The sequence below is a fragment of the Papio anubis genome, chromosome 2 (assembly GCF_008728515.1).
Source record: "Papio anubis isolate 15944 chromosome 2, Panubis1.0, whole genome shotgun sequence".
In the NCBI taxonomy this organism is placed as follows: domain Eukaryota; kingdom Metazoa; phylum Chordata; class Mammalia; order Primates; family Cercopithecidae; genus Papio; species Papio anubis.
In genome coordinates, this window is record NC_044977.1 from 81,453,366 (window position 1) to 81,470,806 (window position 17,441).

A 17,441-nucleotide genomic window follows, 5' to 3' on the forward strand; every position below is an offset into this window, starting at 1 on the left:
TGACGACTTCACACACATTGCAGTCTGAAGCCAGAAAGCCTATGCAGAGTAAAATGAAGAGTCTTTAGCAAAATCCATTGTGTTTACCACAAACTTTGATTCCTCAGCATCTGTACAGTTCAGAGTAATATGTACTGTTTAAAAGGTGTTTAGATATAATAAATTAGTCATTTAAAAGTGTAATTAAATGTAACCATATTCCTCATAGCAAATTGGCTTTTGTAGGCATCTCTTGCTAAATAAATCAAGCCTACTGAGAAATCCATTGACCTTTGACAGATAAATTTTTCAAAGTTTCTAACTTAGAACCAAATTCAATTAAAACAATACTTTACAACTTCTGTGGAAACCAGGCTACAAGTAATCAATTTTGAAGAGTTTCTGTTAGGAGTAGCCCTCGTGAGATTTATTCACAAACTGGGCTCTCGGCAGCCTTCGGAAGGGCGATAGGAGTTAGTTATAATGAATTTTAAGTGAATTTTATCTTGGTGAAGGATTTTGATTGACGATAGCATAAAGCCATGTCGTGTGTGTGTGTGTGTGTGTGTGTGTGTGTGTGTGTGTGTGTGTTTCTTTTTTTAAGGAATAAGAATAGCTATCAATGGGCACTGCTTCATGTGATGCCCAAACAAATATAAACTCTAGATCAGTCAACCTGGGCTCAAATCCCAGCTCTGCCATTTCTGGACATGATCATCTTTGAAATGGGAATGATAAAAGAACCTTCCTAATGTTGGCATTATGCAAATCGAATGAGTACATGAAATGCATGTGCCCAGTGCTTAGCAGAGTAAGCTCACACTGACTGTCAACTGCTGTTCCGCTGAGGTTATTCTCCTCAAAGGGCCACTTGAGTGATCAAAACAGAATTTCTAGGACATTTTCCCTTTTTATGATGACTGAGACCTGAAGCAGTAAGCAGAGATTCTGTAGTGCTTGTTTTGATGTGAGTTTAACCGTTGGCATACAGACTGACTCCCTCAGATCCTTAAAAATAAACTCCTTTATTATTTCATTATTTCAATATTTCATTTCACGGTCCCTCCTCAGATGTAGATTCAAGAAAAGTAGGTTTATTGTGCAGCTTCCCTGTCAGCAGAATGTCATTCCTTCAAGTTAATAATTAACATAACCTGACCCGGGCGTGGTGGCACAGGTCTGTATTCCCAGCTAATTGGGAGGCTAAGGAGGATTTTAGCCCAGGAATTTAGGGCCCGTGTGGGTGACATAATGAGACCCCATCTCTTGAAAAAAAAAAAAAAAAGAATTCCCGTAAGCTAATATCAAGCACATAAGTCTCTAGCTTACAAAAAAAGAAAAAAAGAAAAGAAAAACTCATTGCATGCATCCATCAACATGGCATGTTGCAGAGCATAATATTTGGAGAATAACGAGGCAAAATACACTTAATAAAATTGCCAGCATATGGTGAGGTTCTCAGACAAATTATTTATGGTCTTGATTAACCTTGCAACAACATTATTGCCATTTTCATAGGTTTCACATAACAACATAAAAATATTGTCTTTACCTTTTAACATGGCAGGATTATCTTATCTCCTGTTCTTTTATTTTGCCTTCATTTCGCTCCCTCACCCCAAAATCTCTAGCAGCTTGATCATGGAAAAGCAAAGCTTCTTGTGCTCCGTGGTAGTTAATTTTATATGAGTGCTGTTTGCCTGGCACTAGCACATAGCAACAGCGCCACCAAAAGGCCGAGGTCCTGAGTTTCTGGGATCTGTTCCATTTCTTTGTTCGACAGCATATCAGCGTTTTTGCATGATATTCCTGGTTGCTGTGTATTCAAAATATAATATATTGGCATTTCAGGCTGTTTATAGTTAATAGGTTTTAATTTGTTCTAATCTACAGATTCATTAACTTCTCAGCTCTCTTTGGGTAGAATGAGTTTTCTTTTATCCTTCTGAACTAAAAAGGTATGTAGTTGATTGTGCTAAGCTGCAGATAAATCATATGAGCAGATGTTCTTATACAGCTATAGAAATGATATACAAAAACTGATATTAGAGTCAGTGTAATATCTGTACTGTCAGGAGGAAATATTGAAATGTGCAAGTTGTTCTGTTTAGTGACTATGAAAGTCACCCCAGGAAATAAACTTTTCTTATTCTCAGAGTACTGTCTATTATGTTTTATGATTGTCCCAAATTTAGTAACGTGGCAAAATTTATTTTTTAAATTTTAAATACATAATGATATATCTTGAGAATAAAACCAATGAATTTAATTTGTGGTAAGGAGAGTCGTATATATTTCAAATAAATGTATTTCTTCAGGGTCACTTTTCCTGCCACAAACAGAACTGATTTTGTCATATTTGTTATTCAAAAACTTAAATAGTCACCACTCTAGATGCACTCTCGAGCTGGAATAAACACTACAGACAAGTGGTTAGGAAGGTAAGCTGTGGACTCAGACTGCCTGGGTTCACATTCTAGCTCCACTCTTCCCGGCAGGCATGATCCTGGGTTAATACCCAGTGTCAATTTCCTCTTCTGTTAAATGGAGTTGTTCATCCTATTTATTTCATAGAATTGCTCTAAGGATCAAATGAGATCATATCTACCAAGAATTAACATAAGTACTCAATAACTATCAGTCACTGCCATTATGATGATAGTCATAGTTCATTGTAGATACTGGTTGCCATCCCTTTGCATCTACTTACGATATTCTCTGGGTATGGCTGAATGTCAAAATCGAAACAAATTCTGTATTATTTCATTGGTACTTTCACAGCATGCTACCTACCTAGAAATAGATTTACTGCTACATATGTATATAAACATATTGTAGGGGAGGAAAATATCTTTTTCTCATCCATCCTGGATTCATCGCCAAGGCCTCTGTTGTAACAAAAGACAGATTAGCAAAAGAAAAACATACAAATTTATTTCATGTAAGTTTTCCATGATACAAGAGTCTTTATAAGGAAATGAAGAACTGAACAAACAGTGAAACTTGAATATTTTTACTCTAGGTTTGATGAAGAGGGGAAAGTGGTGGAGAAATGTGATTGGGCAAAGGAGATATGAGCTAATGGAAATAAACGAAGAAAATCAGCAAATCCTTTGTTCAGATTCTTCTCTGTGTCGTTGTGTCTTCAGAGATAAGGATGTTCCTTTCTTCAGGGAATAGGGAGGGCATCTCTCAAATGAGCATCTTATGACCTGCTCCAGGAGGTGGTCAGAAAATCCTACCTATGTTTTATGACCAGCTGCAGGGGAGAACAGGGGAAGGTGAGAGTGACCTTCCTGCTACTGCGAATGCCATGTCCTGAACTCCATTAATATCCATTTGTAGGTGAGGATGTCTGGCTTCAGACAGCTAGTTGTTCACCTTTCTATCTGTTCATGTCAGCAGTTTTTATTTGAAAAGTTTCCATTGGTTACTTTTTTGTTTTTCTAACACTTAAAAATCACTATGAGCAAAGATGGAAAGGGATCAGTCTGTATAGTCCAAAGCGAGGAGGGGCTGAGTCACAAACAAGATAGGATTCTGTAACCACTTCTATTTTCCAAGGGATGGAGTAAGTCATTTGGAATAGAGGTTTGGGGATGGGTATAAATAGAATTAATAGTATAAAATTAAGAAATGGAAATTCACCTGAATATCAGGACTGTGATGCTTAGAGAGTTATGGAAATGCCTCTGAAAATAAATAGGCAGAGGTCCATTCACTGGAGGCCTGAGTACAGCTGAAATACTGGACGAATACCAATGAATTTGTTATTGGGAGTATTTCTATACCAGTGTGAGTTCGTCCAGAGAACCTGTTAGGCCCTTTGCTTGCTAATTTCTTTTTTGCTGTGAAATAATAAAGCCTAAATCATAGAACCAAATTTCACTTGCAAATCGCTGAAAGTCTTATTTCTCTAGTGAGATCAAATATGTCTTATGACATGTTTTTCCTTCCACTATTCTCCCAGCTGTTGTTTCTTATTACTGAAATGGTGATGCATTGATATTGGTTCAATTACCAAAGTATCTGAGTACATTTAAATTCATGGTACATAACAGGTAGTCAGGCTAAGTGACTGTGATTATCAGATGGGGTGTTTGATTTAAATTAAAGGAACACTTCCAAGAGATAATTTATAGAGGAAGGCAGTTTACTCTGAAGAATTTCCATCACCTACGTCATTAATATTTTGAGACTTATTGTAATGAGAAATATCTAGAAACTAAGGAGTATGAGCTCTGTATATACAGGCACCATGGCTATGTTGTTTTCCTCAGTCAGGGGCCACATTATGATGGGTGAGAAACCCTTAACCACCAACTCCACTGGGTATGGAAGTAGCTAAAGCTCTTTGAATGCAGTTTAAACATGTATACTAAACTAAATTGTAATAAAATGAGAACGTTGAAAATGATTTCTTACTAGAAACGTTGTTGCTAACCACATAAATACTTAGAGCTGATGTTCAAACAGAGGACGGAATTTTCTCCCTTTATAGAACAAAGGAAAAAGATCAAGTCCCGTTGGAAGCAAGTGTTTAAGGCTACATGAGATATAGTTGTTCAGCTATGTTTTGAAATGTAACTGAAAGGTTTCTTGTGGAGGGAATATTTGAGATTTCACATTTTTGTTAGGTATTGGCATCATTTTTTTCAGCTTGTTGATCAGTACTTGAGGTTGTGTTATACACTTGGCGAAAATGACCACCTTGACCTAAGATTTACATGTGTAATTCTCATTAGTGGTAATAGAAATTATCTTTACACACTTACTAACATTGAGACTAAATATGTTTTCTGTGTGTCTGGGTTTCTGTTATTAATGATGCTTGAACTGCAGCATTAGTTCCATGAGATATCTTGTTTGGTTTTGTTTTCCTGTGTCTGAAAATATCAACCAATGTTAACAGCATAAAAATTCCACAAAGAGGAAAATCTCAATAAATGAACTTTAATTACATCATAGATGCTTTGAGGTCCAATGACTGGGCCACTAAAATAATAATAATGATAAATGTGATTTCTCATTTATACCACTCTGCAATTTGCTGGATCTGTAAAATAAACCCATACCCTTCTTGTGGGTTGTGTCCAAGGAAACAGTTACAGTAATGAGAGTGCATGTGAATTTACATGTAAATAGGTTTGTGCTGATTAAACATTCACAAATGTTTTGTCTTTTACAGCCTGTCAACCAGGGTCACCACTATCAGAAAGAAATGAACCCACCTTCTCCTTCTAACCCCCGGTAAGAATCATTAATAATCTACATGTTTTTTGGTTTGTTTGTTTTAACTTAGAAGATTGTAGATTTTTCTTGGTTTTCTGAAATTGTTTTCCAAAACTTCTGGCTTCTAAACTTATGTTCTTTCAATTCCTAGTTCGTCTACTTGTCTTCTTTGGACTTTAGAATAGTGGTAACAGTCTACCTAGGTTTAAATATCTACCTTTTACTAGCTGTGAAATTTTGGGTAAGTCATTTGACTCCATGTAATTCAGGCATAAGAATTATTTCCTAGAATTTTGGGGAGATTCAAATGAAAAATTCTTAGAACAGTTCTTGGCACATAGCAAGTTCTTACTAAGTGTTAATTTATTCATTACTTTATTTGCATAACTATTTTATTTTAATAGGTGTCTGATGTTTGGTACATTTTAGGCATAAATCTTTTTTATATCATCTGGTGCCCTTAAATTTATCAAGATAGTTTATAAAAGTTCAAATGACCAGTCTCTTTTTTCATAACTTTAAAAGTTTATAATCTCAAAATTATTTTATTTCAAAAATGTCATTAGTATATGAGTCATTTGTCACTATGGAAAAACCTCGTTATTTTTGGTTCATTGGGAACAAGCAGATCTGAATTTGAGTTTTGAAATACATGTTTTATTATTCTATAACTTTCTGATAAATAAGTATATAAGCTAGTTTATCCATATAAATCAGTATTACCTTATCAGTATTTATCATACACTAGGAAATTATTGAAAAGTCCACATATCTTAAGCCTACCTACAGAGTCTTAGTTACTGTGATGCACTTCATTATCCAAATGCATCTGACCTGTACTGTGGAGGGTGTGTTAACTATTGCATGGTGTCTGAGTTAAGACTCTTTGGTTACACACTACAAAACAGCTTAGCTAGTATTAAAAGACAGAAAGAGATAAGGAGAAAGAGTAAGAAAGGCGGGTTGGCGGATGGTTGTTGAATAAGATACGGGGCTGTGTTCTAGAACTCAAAGGCCGCCAGGCCTCAGGAGGGGCCTGAAACTGGAACTAGAAAGGCAAGAGGCAGCCAGGCAGTCTCTTCACTCCATCTCTGCTTGCTTCCTCTGCTCCATTCGTCTAAAGACCAGCTTTCTCTGCTCCATGGTCCACATATGGCCATTTGACAGCTCTTGAGTGTACATATCACAATTCAACATACATGTAGAGGCTGACAGACTACGTCTGAACTTCCTTTTTCGAGAGAGAATGTGATTAGTGTAGCTTGGGCCAAGTACCCATTCTGGTCCAGTCAGCAATAAACAATGAACCAAGCCATGTAAAATGAACATGGCTTCCAGGAAACCACGTAAATGGTTTACAGGACTTTTATTGGGACCCAGAATATTCATGACACAGATGAGTAAATGTTCTTTACTAGTAATCTCTTCTAAATGTTTCTATTCTGTACACCAGCTCTGGTCATTCGTTCATGTTACCTAGTAGGGTGAATTGTCACTATCATAAATAGATATGCTAAAGAGTTTAAAACCGAGATTAGAATTTCAATATATATAAGAAGGTGTTTTAACATTCTTAAAAATAGCTATCTCTTGATAGGTGAACACATCGCTAAGAATCTTGCAGCTCATCTAGATTTGCCTAACAAATTATTTTTCTCTATGCATGAGTAAGCTTTCAAGGTAACTGGAAATCCAACTTTGGTCCAAATTATAACAAATTAAGAATTTGGGCCAGGCATGGTGGCTCATGCCTATAATCCCAGCACTTTGGGAGACCAAGGCGAATGCATCACCGGAAATCAGGAGTTTGAGACAAGCCTGGCCAACATGGTGAAACCACGCCTCTAATAAAAATACAAAAATTAGCCGGGTGTGGTGGCGTATGCCTATAATTCCAGCTACTCAGGAGGCTGAGGCACGAGAATTGCTTGAACCCAGGAAGCAGAGGTTACAGTGAGCCAAGATGGCACAAGTGCACTCCAGCCTGGGCGACAGAGTGAGACTCTGTCTCAAAAAAAAAAAAAAAAAGAACTAATTTGTAGTCTGAACAAATGAGAATGATAGTAAGATATGTTAGACAGTGGAGCCATTTGTTTCAATAAAAGGAGAAAGGGGACCTAATTCTCATAATCTCAGACAAGCCTCTGACCTCTCCAGATCTTTTTAATAATACGAATACCCTCATGTGTAAAAGCAACGACTTGAGTTGCATGCTCTCTGAGGCCAATTCCAACTTTATGATTCTATGACTTTTACAAGACTCATTATAACCTTTACTTCATAAACCAGTCTCGCCATTGAAGGATCACACTACTTTTATTTCATTGTCCTGTATAGAAAACATACTTTATAAATATTGGATGGATAATTGAATAAATGGATGAATATCTAGATGTGGTAATATGCAACTTTAAATATCTCTTTTACAAATTGATTTCCAAAGATATACTGTCAAGATAGAATATTAAATCATTCACCAGTTAGAGGGCATATCTTATGCAACCAATTAAATGTTCATTTATTTAAGGAAAATTAATTTACATTTCTGCATAATGAAATAAAAAGGCCAAATTCTAAAGCCAAAAATAAAATACCACCAACCCCATTTGCCAGCAAGTTATCTACCAGTTTCCTAAAAACTTATTATGTAACCATTCAGAAAACTTGCAGATTATGTGACTTGCCTCTTGGTTCATAAATTCAGCAGCTTAGGAGAATTGGCAGGAAGGCATTATTGGGCCATAAATACAGAAGATGATAAAATTATGAGGTCAGTATTTATCATCATATAAAAATGGAATAAATTGAGTCATGTAATGCATGTAATTTAACTTAAAATTGAAAGCTCTAATTCTTCTTAAGATCTGTATTTATTATATTTTTTACAATTAGTATCCCAATGCTTTGGACCCTAAAATATAGAACTTTAAATTTAAGGGATATTGATAATTAATATGAAAAAATATAAGAAATGAGAAGGTAATTCTCTGAAGTCCACCCTCTTGGATAAACAAGCATCTAACTTGAACCCTTGATTGAAAGTTCTGGTATGGAGGCTCTGAACATTACATAAAAAGCAGGTAGGCTCTTGGTTTCCTGAATTAAGTGTGGCTGTGATTAGAGTAATGCCAACAAGGCAGAGACAGGGTGGTGTGGACAAGCACTTCCACAGAGAGGAAAGCGTGATGGTGACCTCTGGAAAATGTGGTGGCCACACGAGCCTCAGTGAGATATCTGCACGACTCCAGAGACCAAAAATCCTAAGTTTTTTAAATTGCATAGACTAGTGCCCACATATATACATGTTTAGAGAATCACCTTTCAATTAGCTTTATTAATGTAACAGAACAACCAGTATCCCCAGTCTTTCACGCACATTTTGTTTTTCTATTTCTTTCTTTTTTCTTTTTTTTGAAGACAGTCTCACTCTGTCACCTAGGCTGGAATGGAGTGATCACTCATGCACATTTTATTCTAGAAAGACTTTTATTTCTGCAACATAATTATCTTCTTAGTTTTTTGTGTGTAGGATTAAAATAAAGACAATATACAATCTGCAAGGCAGGTAAATTTGGGTTTTAAAGAGTTAGCTCTAGGATGAAAATAGCTAAATCGCTGCATATATTCATATATTGTTTTTCTCACAGTAAAGTCACTCACTTTCACTCATAGGGCAGTGCTTGACATTGGATCAAGGTGGGATGCAACAGTAATCATTTTGCTCAGAAGTTTACAATCTAGGAATTGAAATATATATGGTTCACTTCATCATACCCTTGCGTGTCTAGATTTGCAACAAAGCCATTTCCCCTTATGCTGTTAGGCATGAGGTGATATTTTCCATTATTTTTTCCTAACACACTGACTGATATTTAAGCAGCATCTCAGATGCTGGGGCCCTTGCCTCCAGCGTCCACCAAACATTGTCTCTTAGGGCACTGACAGCCTCTATGACAAGGTGCAGAAATGGCTAACATAATCTCACATAATTTAGAGAAGTGTGTGGTAGGAGGAAACAATTTCACACTTCATTCACGTTGAGAAACATTTCCTAGCATGTACACTTGCATGCTGCCAAACAGAGCAAAATGGATGCCGTTTGCAGCCTCAAGTCATTTATTTTAAAATGCCATCTATTGGTTTGTGGGGTTTAGAGCTGTCCCTTAGGCACATTTATTTAGAAGCTTATACAGACTCTTCAGAACAACGTAAGATATTCCTGCTCAGGAATGAGTTTTATGAAATAAGCTGTGATTACCTTCTGGTTGTCTATTCATAGGGATGGAGTCAATAACCAGTCTTTCGTTTCAAATGATGATTATACTTGCTATTTTTACAACTCATTGGAAAATTAGGGTGAGGAAGGAATGTAGTCAAAGGCTTTGCAAGGTTCTAAATGTTCGTGGAAATATATAATACACAAAATAAGTCAGAATACTCAAACAGCAAAGAATGGCATGGTTTTCTAAAGTGTTTGCTCAATGATTTATCACTTATCTGTAGTTTTTTAAAATGTCATTGCAGATTGTGTTAGGGCCTGAATCCTTTGCAGCCTTGCCACATGTTTGTGTGATATAAACATACTTATAACCACAATTATCTGATGAAGCCCTGCAGTCTTTGACAAATGATTAATAACCACTGACCTCAGTTCCCGCTGGCTCAGCCGACCTGGCCAAGGCAATCCGGTCTGTCATTGTAACCCGTGTGGCTCCTCCGGACTGACAACAGTGGCATCGTGTTTTTTTTTTCCTTTCCAATTGTCACGATGCAACCTGATGGGCATCTCTTCTATTGATTCAGATTTTTAGCTTCCCATCACAAAAGAGAGAAAATGCATAAATTAATAAAATTAAGTACAGAACTTTAATGTTCCTCTTCAAATGATTACGTTTGGATCATTTTAAAACAAGCAAGTTGAATTTTTAACAAATTGTCCTCCTTCAAACCAAGACATGACAGAGGACTTCCTTATTAACTAAGCAAACATTTTGTTTCTCAAAACACAGTGTTATTGCTGTTTCCTATTATCCAGATTTTTGCATTAAATCATAATGATTTGATTATGAAACCAAAGGCATCAGTTGTTGTTTTTATCATTCCTCTTGTTGGTTTCATGTAGGAAAAGATTCAGTACCTCTTCTTTCATAATCCCATTCCCACAGATTTCACAACTGCTCTTTTGAGGGACCTGATGAGGACTGATGACCTGTCAGGCTGTTCATGAAGTTCCTTTAAGGCAGGGTGCTCTCTCTGTCTCTCTCTCTCTCTCTCTGTCTCTCTCTCTCTCTCTCTTTCTTATTCCCCAGCCCCACCCCACCCCACCCCAGTGTTATTCAGCACATGCCTGTCAAGGGCAGGAGTTTCAGTATTTGAGTTGAGGGAGGATGTGAGCAAGTGAGTAGGTATACACCTGGACACCATGGAAAATGAAAATCTTCATCCTAAATGTTAACCAGTTAAATTTCAGATTTTTTTTCTGTGTCTCTGCAAGAATTGCCCTTTCCTTTCTTGGAAATAGGAGGACAGTGATATTGTTTCTTTCATAACCAGATAGAATTGTGTTTTGATGAGAGGCCCTGGTTTAGACAGAGTTTAAATCTGATTTTCATGCATGTACCACTCCCTGCTGACTCAAAGATCCATAGGCACTGGTAACCTTTGCAGTGGCCCTAGTCTTTAAGACATAATAATTAATAATAGTTTCTAATATTCCTATATTCCAATGAGTCTCAAATTTATATCTCCAGTCTTGACCCTCCCTGAATTCCAAACTGATCTATGTAGCTGCCATCATACCTAAAATCCAGCCATTGAAAGGTAACTTGATTTTCTTCTGCAAATCTTTCTTCACTTTTCTCCATCTCAGAAAATGCCATCATCATCCCTCCCCACCTTTGCTTAAGCCAGAAACCAAGGGTGATCCCTGTTCTGTCTCTCTGGATCCACCCAAATGTCCAGACTCAGCAAGTGTTCCCTTCAAACATAGTATATGCCAAATCCAGCCTCTTTTCTCTATTTTCCCTGCTATAGTCTGAGTGCAGGTTGCCATCACCTCTCACCTGGGCAAATGCCATAAACCTCCAAACCTGCCTTCTCTGCTTCTCAGGCCTCTCTAGACTTTTCTCTGCTTAGCAACCAAGTGGTACTGACAGGCCTCAATCAGACGCAGGCATTGCTCCATGTAAAACTTCCCAGTGGTTTCCCATTGCCATTGGGACCAAATTATGCTTACTCTGGCTTTTGGGGCCCTGGAAGCTCACCTCTGGGATGGCGTTTCACACCACTGAGCACCTTGCTCACTCTCTACTGGTTCCTCTCTTTCGCTCTGATACTCCAGGCTTGGTCTCCACTTAAGAGCGCTGCCTGGATGGAGTTCTTTTACTCGAGGCTGCTTCCCAGCTGCCTCTTCCTATCAGTAGGGTCTCCACCTAAATAAACATCCTCTCCTCAAGAGGCCCTTTCTTAGCGTCCACCCTAAAATAGCTCCTCAGTCACCTTTAGCACATTATCTTTTTTGTTTTCATCACATTATTCCACTAACTGATATTTCCTTGTTTGTCTGTTTTCTACACACACACATGCACACGCATGCACACACACACACTGCTCCTTCTCGAATGCTGAAATATAAACTGCATGCGTGTGAAAATCTTATCTCACTTGTTCAGTGTCTCCCTAGTTTCAAGGGATACACTTGCCAAGCACATAGGGGACATATTAAAAAATAGGTGTCGAATTCAGTGAATCTCACCACTGAAAAATGAACTCCCCTCATCTCTCTACACTAGCTACGTCACTGTGTATCCCAACTAGCTGGAACCCATGAACACCTGTATACTTCTCTCCCTTAAGGGTCTCTGGTACTGGGCCCTATTCCCGTGTATAATAAATGAAACCTTTTACATGAGTTTGTTTTAAATGATCCCTTAAAAGATATCCCGAAGATAAAGTATCTGATGTCATTTTACACCTTTAAATAGAGACGGTTTTCTAAAATTGAATGAGTGTGTTCACCCTGTATTCTTACTGGCAGTTGCTTCTTTGTATGGGCCTATTCACACCTATTTTATGGAGTCAAAGTACCACTTGCTAGAAATCTGGTTGGGTTGTCACTGCTGCAGAAGGTGTACTCGGTCCTCACCAGGCTAACAGCATCTGGGTAAGCAAATAGAAAAAAAGAAAACCATTATTTATATGCATACACATACATATATACACATTATATATATACATACAGGCATACCTCAGAGATATTGCAGGTTCAGTTTCAGACCACCACAATAAAGCAAAAATCACAAAAATTTTCAACTTCCCAGTGCATATAAAAGTTACGTTCCTGTAGTCCCAGGTACTCGGGAGACTGAGGCAGGAGAATGGCGTGAACCTGGGAGGCGGAGCTTACAGGAAGCCAACTCACACCACTGCACTCCAGTCTGGGTGACAGAGCAAGACTCTGTCTCAAACAAACAAACAAAAAAAAGTTATGTTACTGTTCTTTAGTCTATTAAGTGTGCAATAGCATTATGCCTAAAAAGAGCAATGTACATGCCTTAATTTGAAAATACTTTACTGCTAAAAACTGCTAACAGTCACTGAGCCTTCAATAAGTCATAATCTTTTTGCTGGTGAAGGGTCTTGTCTGGATGTTGATGGCTGCTAAATGATCAGGGTGGTTGTTGCTGAAGGTTGGGGTGGCTCTGGCAGTTTCTTAAAGTAAGACAACAATGAAGTTTGCCACATCATTGGACTCTTCCTTTCATGAAAGACTCCTCTGTAGCATGCAATGCTGTTTGAAGGTGTTTTACCCACAGTAGAAATTCTTTCAAAATTGGAGTTAATATTGCCCAACCCTGCTGCTTTATCAACTCAGTGTATGTCATATTCCAAATACTTTGTTGTCTTTACAACTAGTGTTCACCTTGTCATCACCAGGAGTTGTTTCATCTCAAGAAACCACCTTCTTTGCTTACCATAAGAAGCAATTCCTCATCTATTCAGGTTTGATCATGAGATTACAGCAATTCAGCCACATCCTCGAGCTTTACTTCTAACTCTAGTTGTCTTGCTTTTTCTACCACATCTGTAGTTCCTTCTGACACTGAAGTCTTGAACCCCTCAAAGTCAGCTGTGATGGTTGGAACTGACTTCTCCCAAACTTCTGTTCATGTTTATATTTTGACCTCCTCCCATGAATCCTGCATGTTTTTAATGGCATCTGGAATGATGAATTCTTTGTAGAAAGTTTTCAATTTACTTTGCCCAGATTTATCAGAGGAATCAGTACCTATGGCAGCCATAGCCTTACAAAATATATTTCTTAAGTAATAAGGCTTGAAAATTAAAATTACTCCTTGATCCATGAGCTGCAGGATAGATGTTGTGTTAGCTGGCATGAAAACAACATTCATCTCCTTGTACATCTTCATTGGAGCTCTTGGGTCACCAGGTGCATTGTCAATGAGCAGTAATCTTTTCAAAGGAGTCTTTTTTTCTGAGCAGTAGATCTCAGTAGTGGACTCAAGATACTCAGTAAACTATGCTATAAGCAGATGTGCCTTCATCCAGGCTTTGTTGGTCCTTTCATACAACACAGGCAGAGTAGGATTTATTAACAGCATCATTCTTAAGAGCCCTGGTATTTTGGGAATAGTCAATGACCATTGGCTTAAACTTAAAGTCACCAGCTGCATTCGCCCCTAATAATGGAGTCAGCCTGTCCTTTGAAGCTTTGAAGCCAGGCATTGACTTCTCCTCTAATAATGGAAGTCTTATATGTCATCTTCTTCCAATAGAAGACTGTTTTGTCTACATTGAAAATCTGTTGTTTAGTGTAGTCACCTTCATCAATGATTGTAGCTAGATCTCCTGGATAGCTTGCTGCAGCTTCTACATCAGTACTTGTTGCTTCACCTTGCATTTTTATATTACAGAGATGGCTTCTTTCCTTATACCTCATGAACCAACCTCTGCTAACTCAAAACTTTTATTCTCCAGCTTCCTCACCTCTCTCAATCTTCAAAGAGTTGAAGAGAGTTAGGACCTTGTTCTGGATTAGGCTTTGGCTTAAGGGAATGTTGTGGCTGGTTTGATCTTCCATCCAGACCACTCAAACTTTCTCCATATCAGCAATTAAAGCTATTTCACTTTCTTACCATTTGTGTGTTCTATGGAGTAGTACTTTGAATTTGCTTCGAGAACTTTTCCTTTGCATTCCCATCTCAGCTTTTGGTGCAAGAGGCCTAGCTTTCAGTCTGTCTTGGCTTTAGACATGCTTTCCTCACTAAGCTTAACCATTTCTAGCTTTTGATTGAAAGTGAGAGATTCATGACTCTTCCTTTCACTTGAACACTCAGAGTCCACTGTAGTGTTATTACCAATAATTGGCCTAATTTCAATATTGCTGTGCCTCAGGGAATAGGTAGGCCCAAGGAGGGAGAGAGAGATGGGATGAATGGTTGGTCAAATGGAATTAGTCAGAATACACACCGCATTTATTAAATTTGCCATCTTATATGGGAATGGTTCCTGGTGTCCCAAAACAATTTAATAGTAACATCAAAGATCACTGTCACAAATCACCATAACAGATAGAACAGTAATGAAAAAAAATTGAAATATTGAGAGAATTTCCAGAATGTGGCACAGAGACACAAAGTGAGTCTATGCTGTTGGATAAATGACACTGATAGACTCGCTCAACACAGGTTGCCATAAACCTTCAATTTGTAAGAACTCAGCAGCTGTGAAGACCAATATAGCAAAACACAATAAAACAAGACATGCCTGTGCGTGTGTATGTGTGTGTGTCTCAAGAGCTAGAGAGAGAGAACCTGAAGCTGTGGTGCTGGTGCTTTGTCAAATTTAAGTGACTCCCTACCCCTTCTGCTCCCGGAGAGGTCCTTAGTCAACTGCTCTACCTTTAAAATAGATGTTTAAAGCACTTGATACAAAAAGCATCCAGCTGGGCCTCTTTCCTTCCCGATCCACAGCAGAGGCAAGACCTCAGAATGGCTTTTCTAACCTCTTGAACCCTGCCTGCCCCAGAGAAAGCCTCAGTTAAGGGCACCTCTAGTAGCAAACTGAATCCCTCGAGAATCATCCTGCTTTCCACCTCTGACCACTCTTAACCCTGGACCACACCTTGCATAACTCCAGGGGGCACTATTCCCATGGGTTCCAGGAGACCCAGCAACTCACCAGCAGTACAATGTGAGTGGACAGTGCTGGGCAGCTGGTGGTCCCCTGACCCATCACTCCTCCTCCGTCCTCTGCTGTTGGCACTTGTTGACCTGCCAAGCCCACTTTCAGTCCTGGTTCTGATTATATTTTCTACCTAAGTGAGTTTGCTCAAATTGTTTCCCTGGTCCAGTTACACTGACCCAGACTCCAACTAGCCATCACAACAAATGTCTCGGTCCCCACCCCTGCCCACCTGCCCAAGATTTATTTGTCTTCACTCGCTTCATGTTCATGTCTGGACCCACCTGCCTGAGCATCAGCTAACCCCACCCTCCAGTTTTCTTAGTTGAGACACCTGCCTCCTCTCTGACCAGGTCTCTTTTGGGCCACTGGGACTCAGTACTTCCACCTGAGTTCCCTAGTTTTCCCTTTGTACTCCATGAAAGAATCTAAAGGCATTAGAACTAGGAAATACTAATTAATTTTCAGTTATTGTCATGTTTTCCAAAATTATAAACTCATGAAACCTATTCCCATAGGAGTTTCAGAACAATAGATCACATCTTCTCCCCTCACCTCCCAAAGGCTTCTAGACAGATACCTGAGGAATCTTGGCTTTTGCTATTACTTCTGCTTTTTCTACATTTTCCTTTTTGGAGACAGGATCTCACTCTGTCACCCAGGCCGAAGTGCAGTGGCACAATCATGGGTCACTGCAGCCTCGGCCTCCCAGGCTCAGGTAACTCCCCCACCCCAGCCTCCCGTGTAGCTGGGACCACAAGCACAAGCCAAGCTAATTTTTTGTAGAAATGGAGTCTTGCCATGTTGCCCAAGCTGGTCTCGTACTCCTGGGCTCAAGCAACCCTCCCTCACCTTGGCCTCCCAAAGGACTGGGTTACAGACCTGAGCCACGTACCTGGCAGAATCTTGACATCTTTAACCAGTGGAGAGTGGGGCTCCTGAGATTACTGAGGCCTCCCCAGCAATTGTTATCCATCCAGATGCTAAACTCAGATTACCTTTGGCCCACAACCCAGTTAAAGAAGGTAATTACCAAAGCAATTATTTACCATTTTAATGTTTTACAGTTTCAGCTTTTAATTAAAAGATTCAGCTTCCCCCTCAAGAGTAATGAGAACCTTTAAAAAAAAAATAGAAGTACTAATTCTAGTTTATAACAATCACCTCCATTCTGTCTGGGGGTGGGGAGGGAATGCAAGTTGAGGTGTAGGAGAATAAGATGAACCTTAAAAATGGAAGGCCGTAATTATTGTTAAATGGCTACAGCCAGTCACATCCATAGACTTATGATCTCATTATTCATTTTGTAATCTAATGCAGAATAGCTTCCCTGTCATTTAAACAGGGAACCCCTACAGCATAAAATGATTCACAGAGTATTGTAACTCATACTTTCTGCAATGCTCAATGAGTATTTTTTAAGTATCTACCATGTGACTTTAATGAGCTTGTGGCCTTCCAGCAGAGCCAGGTCCACACTGCATGTCATTAGGCAGTGTGTGAGCATTTTCGGGACAGTGCCAAGGAGAGGTGGAGCATCTACTGAGCCTGGCTCAGGAGAAATCACTGCTTTTCCAGAAGTGTGCCCACTCGCAGACTCTGCTTTTGTTGCCAGTTGGTTACTTCTTCCCTATAATTTTTTTGTTTCTCTTGTTAATGAAAAACATTACATTTTGAAATTGATTAAAGTTAAAACACATAATTTTTCACTCTAGCAATGCATTATGTTTACCAGCATTCACAGCTTCATATTATGCTGTTCATTACCATAAAAAAACTCACTTAGCATAATAAATACCATAGAAGTCAAACATCCAGGCTGTTTAAGATGACTTGAAGACAAAATGGCAAACAACTTCTAGTGTATTTGACTGAATTAACACTATCATTATTGTTCTGTTGACTCTTCCTTGTCCGTTGATTTTTAAAAGCCTTTAGCTCCTTTGCCATCCATTAAGACAAATCAGATGCAATTTGGTGCTCAGGACAAGAAAATGCTGTTGGATGTTGGGTGTAGGCATGCGAAA

At 38.7% G+C, this 17,441-nt stretch overlaps 1 protein-coding gene across 1 annotated transcript in view; it reads left to right on the top strand.

The window, feature by feature from the left end:
• LOC116268635 (uncharacterized protein C3orf67 homolog) overlaps positions 1–17,441 on the top strand; it is a 114,485-nt gene that overhangs the window by 50,416 nt on the left and 46,628 nt on the right. Inside the window, exon 4 of the mRNA XM_031662925.1 lies at positions 5,168–5,229. Coding sequence (XP_031518785.1) covers positions 5,168–5,229 — 62 coding nt within the window. The remainder of the gene's footprint in view (positions 1–5,167; positions 5,230–17,441) is intronic.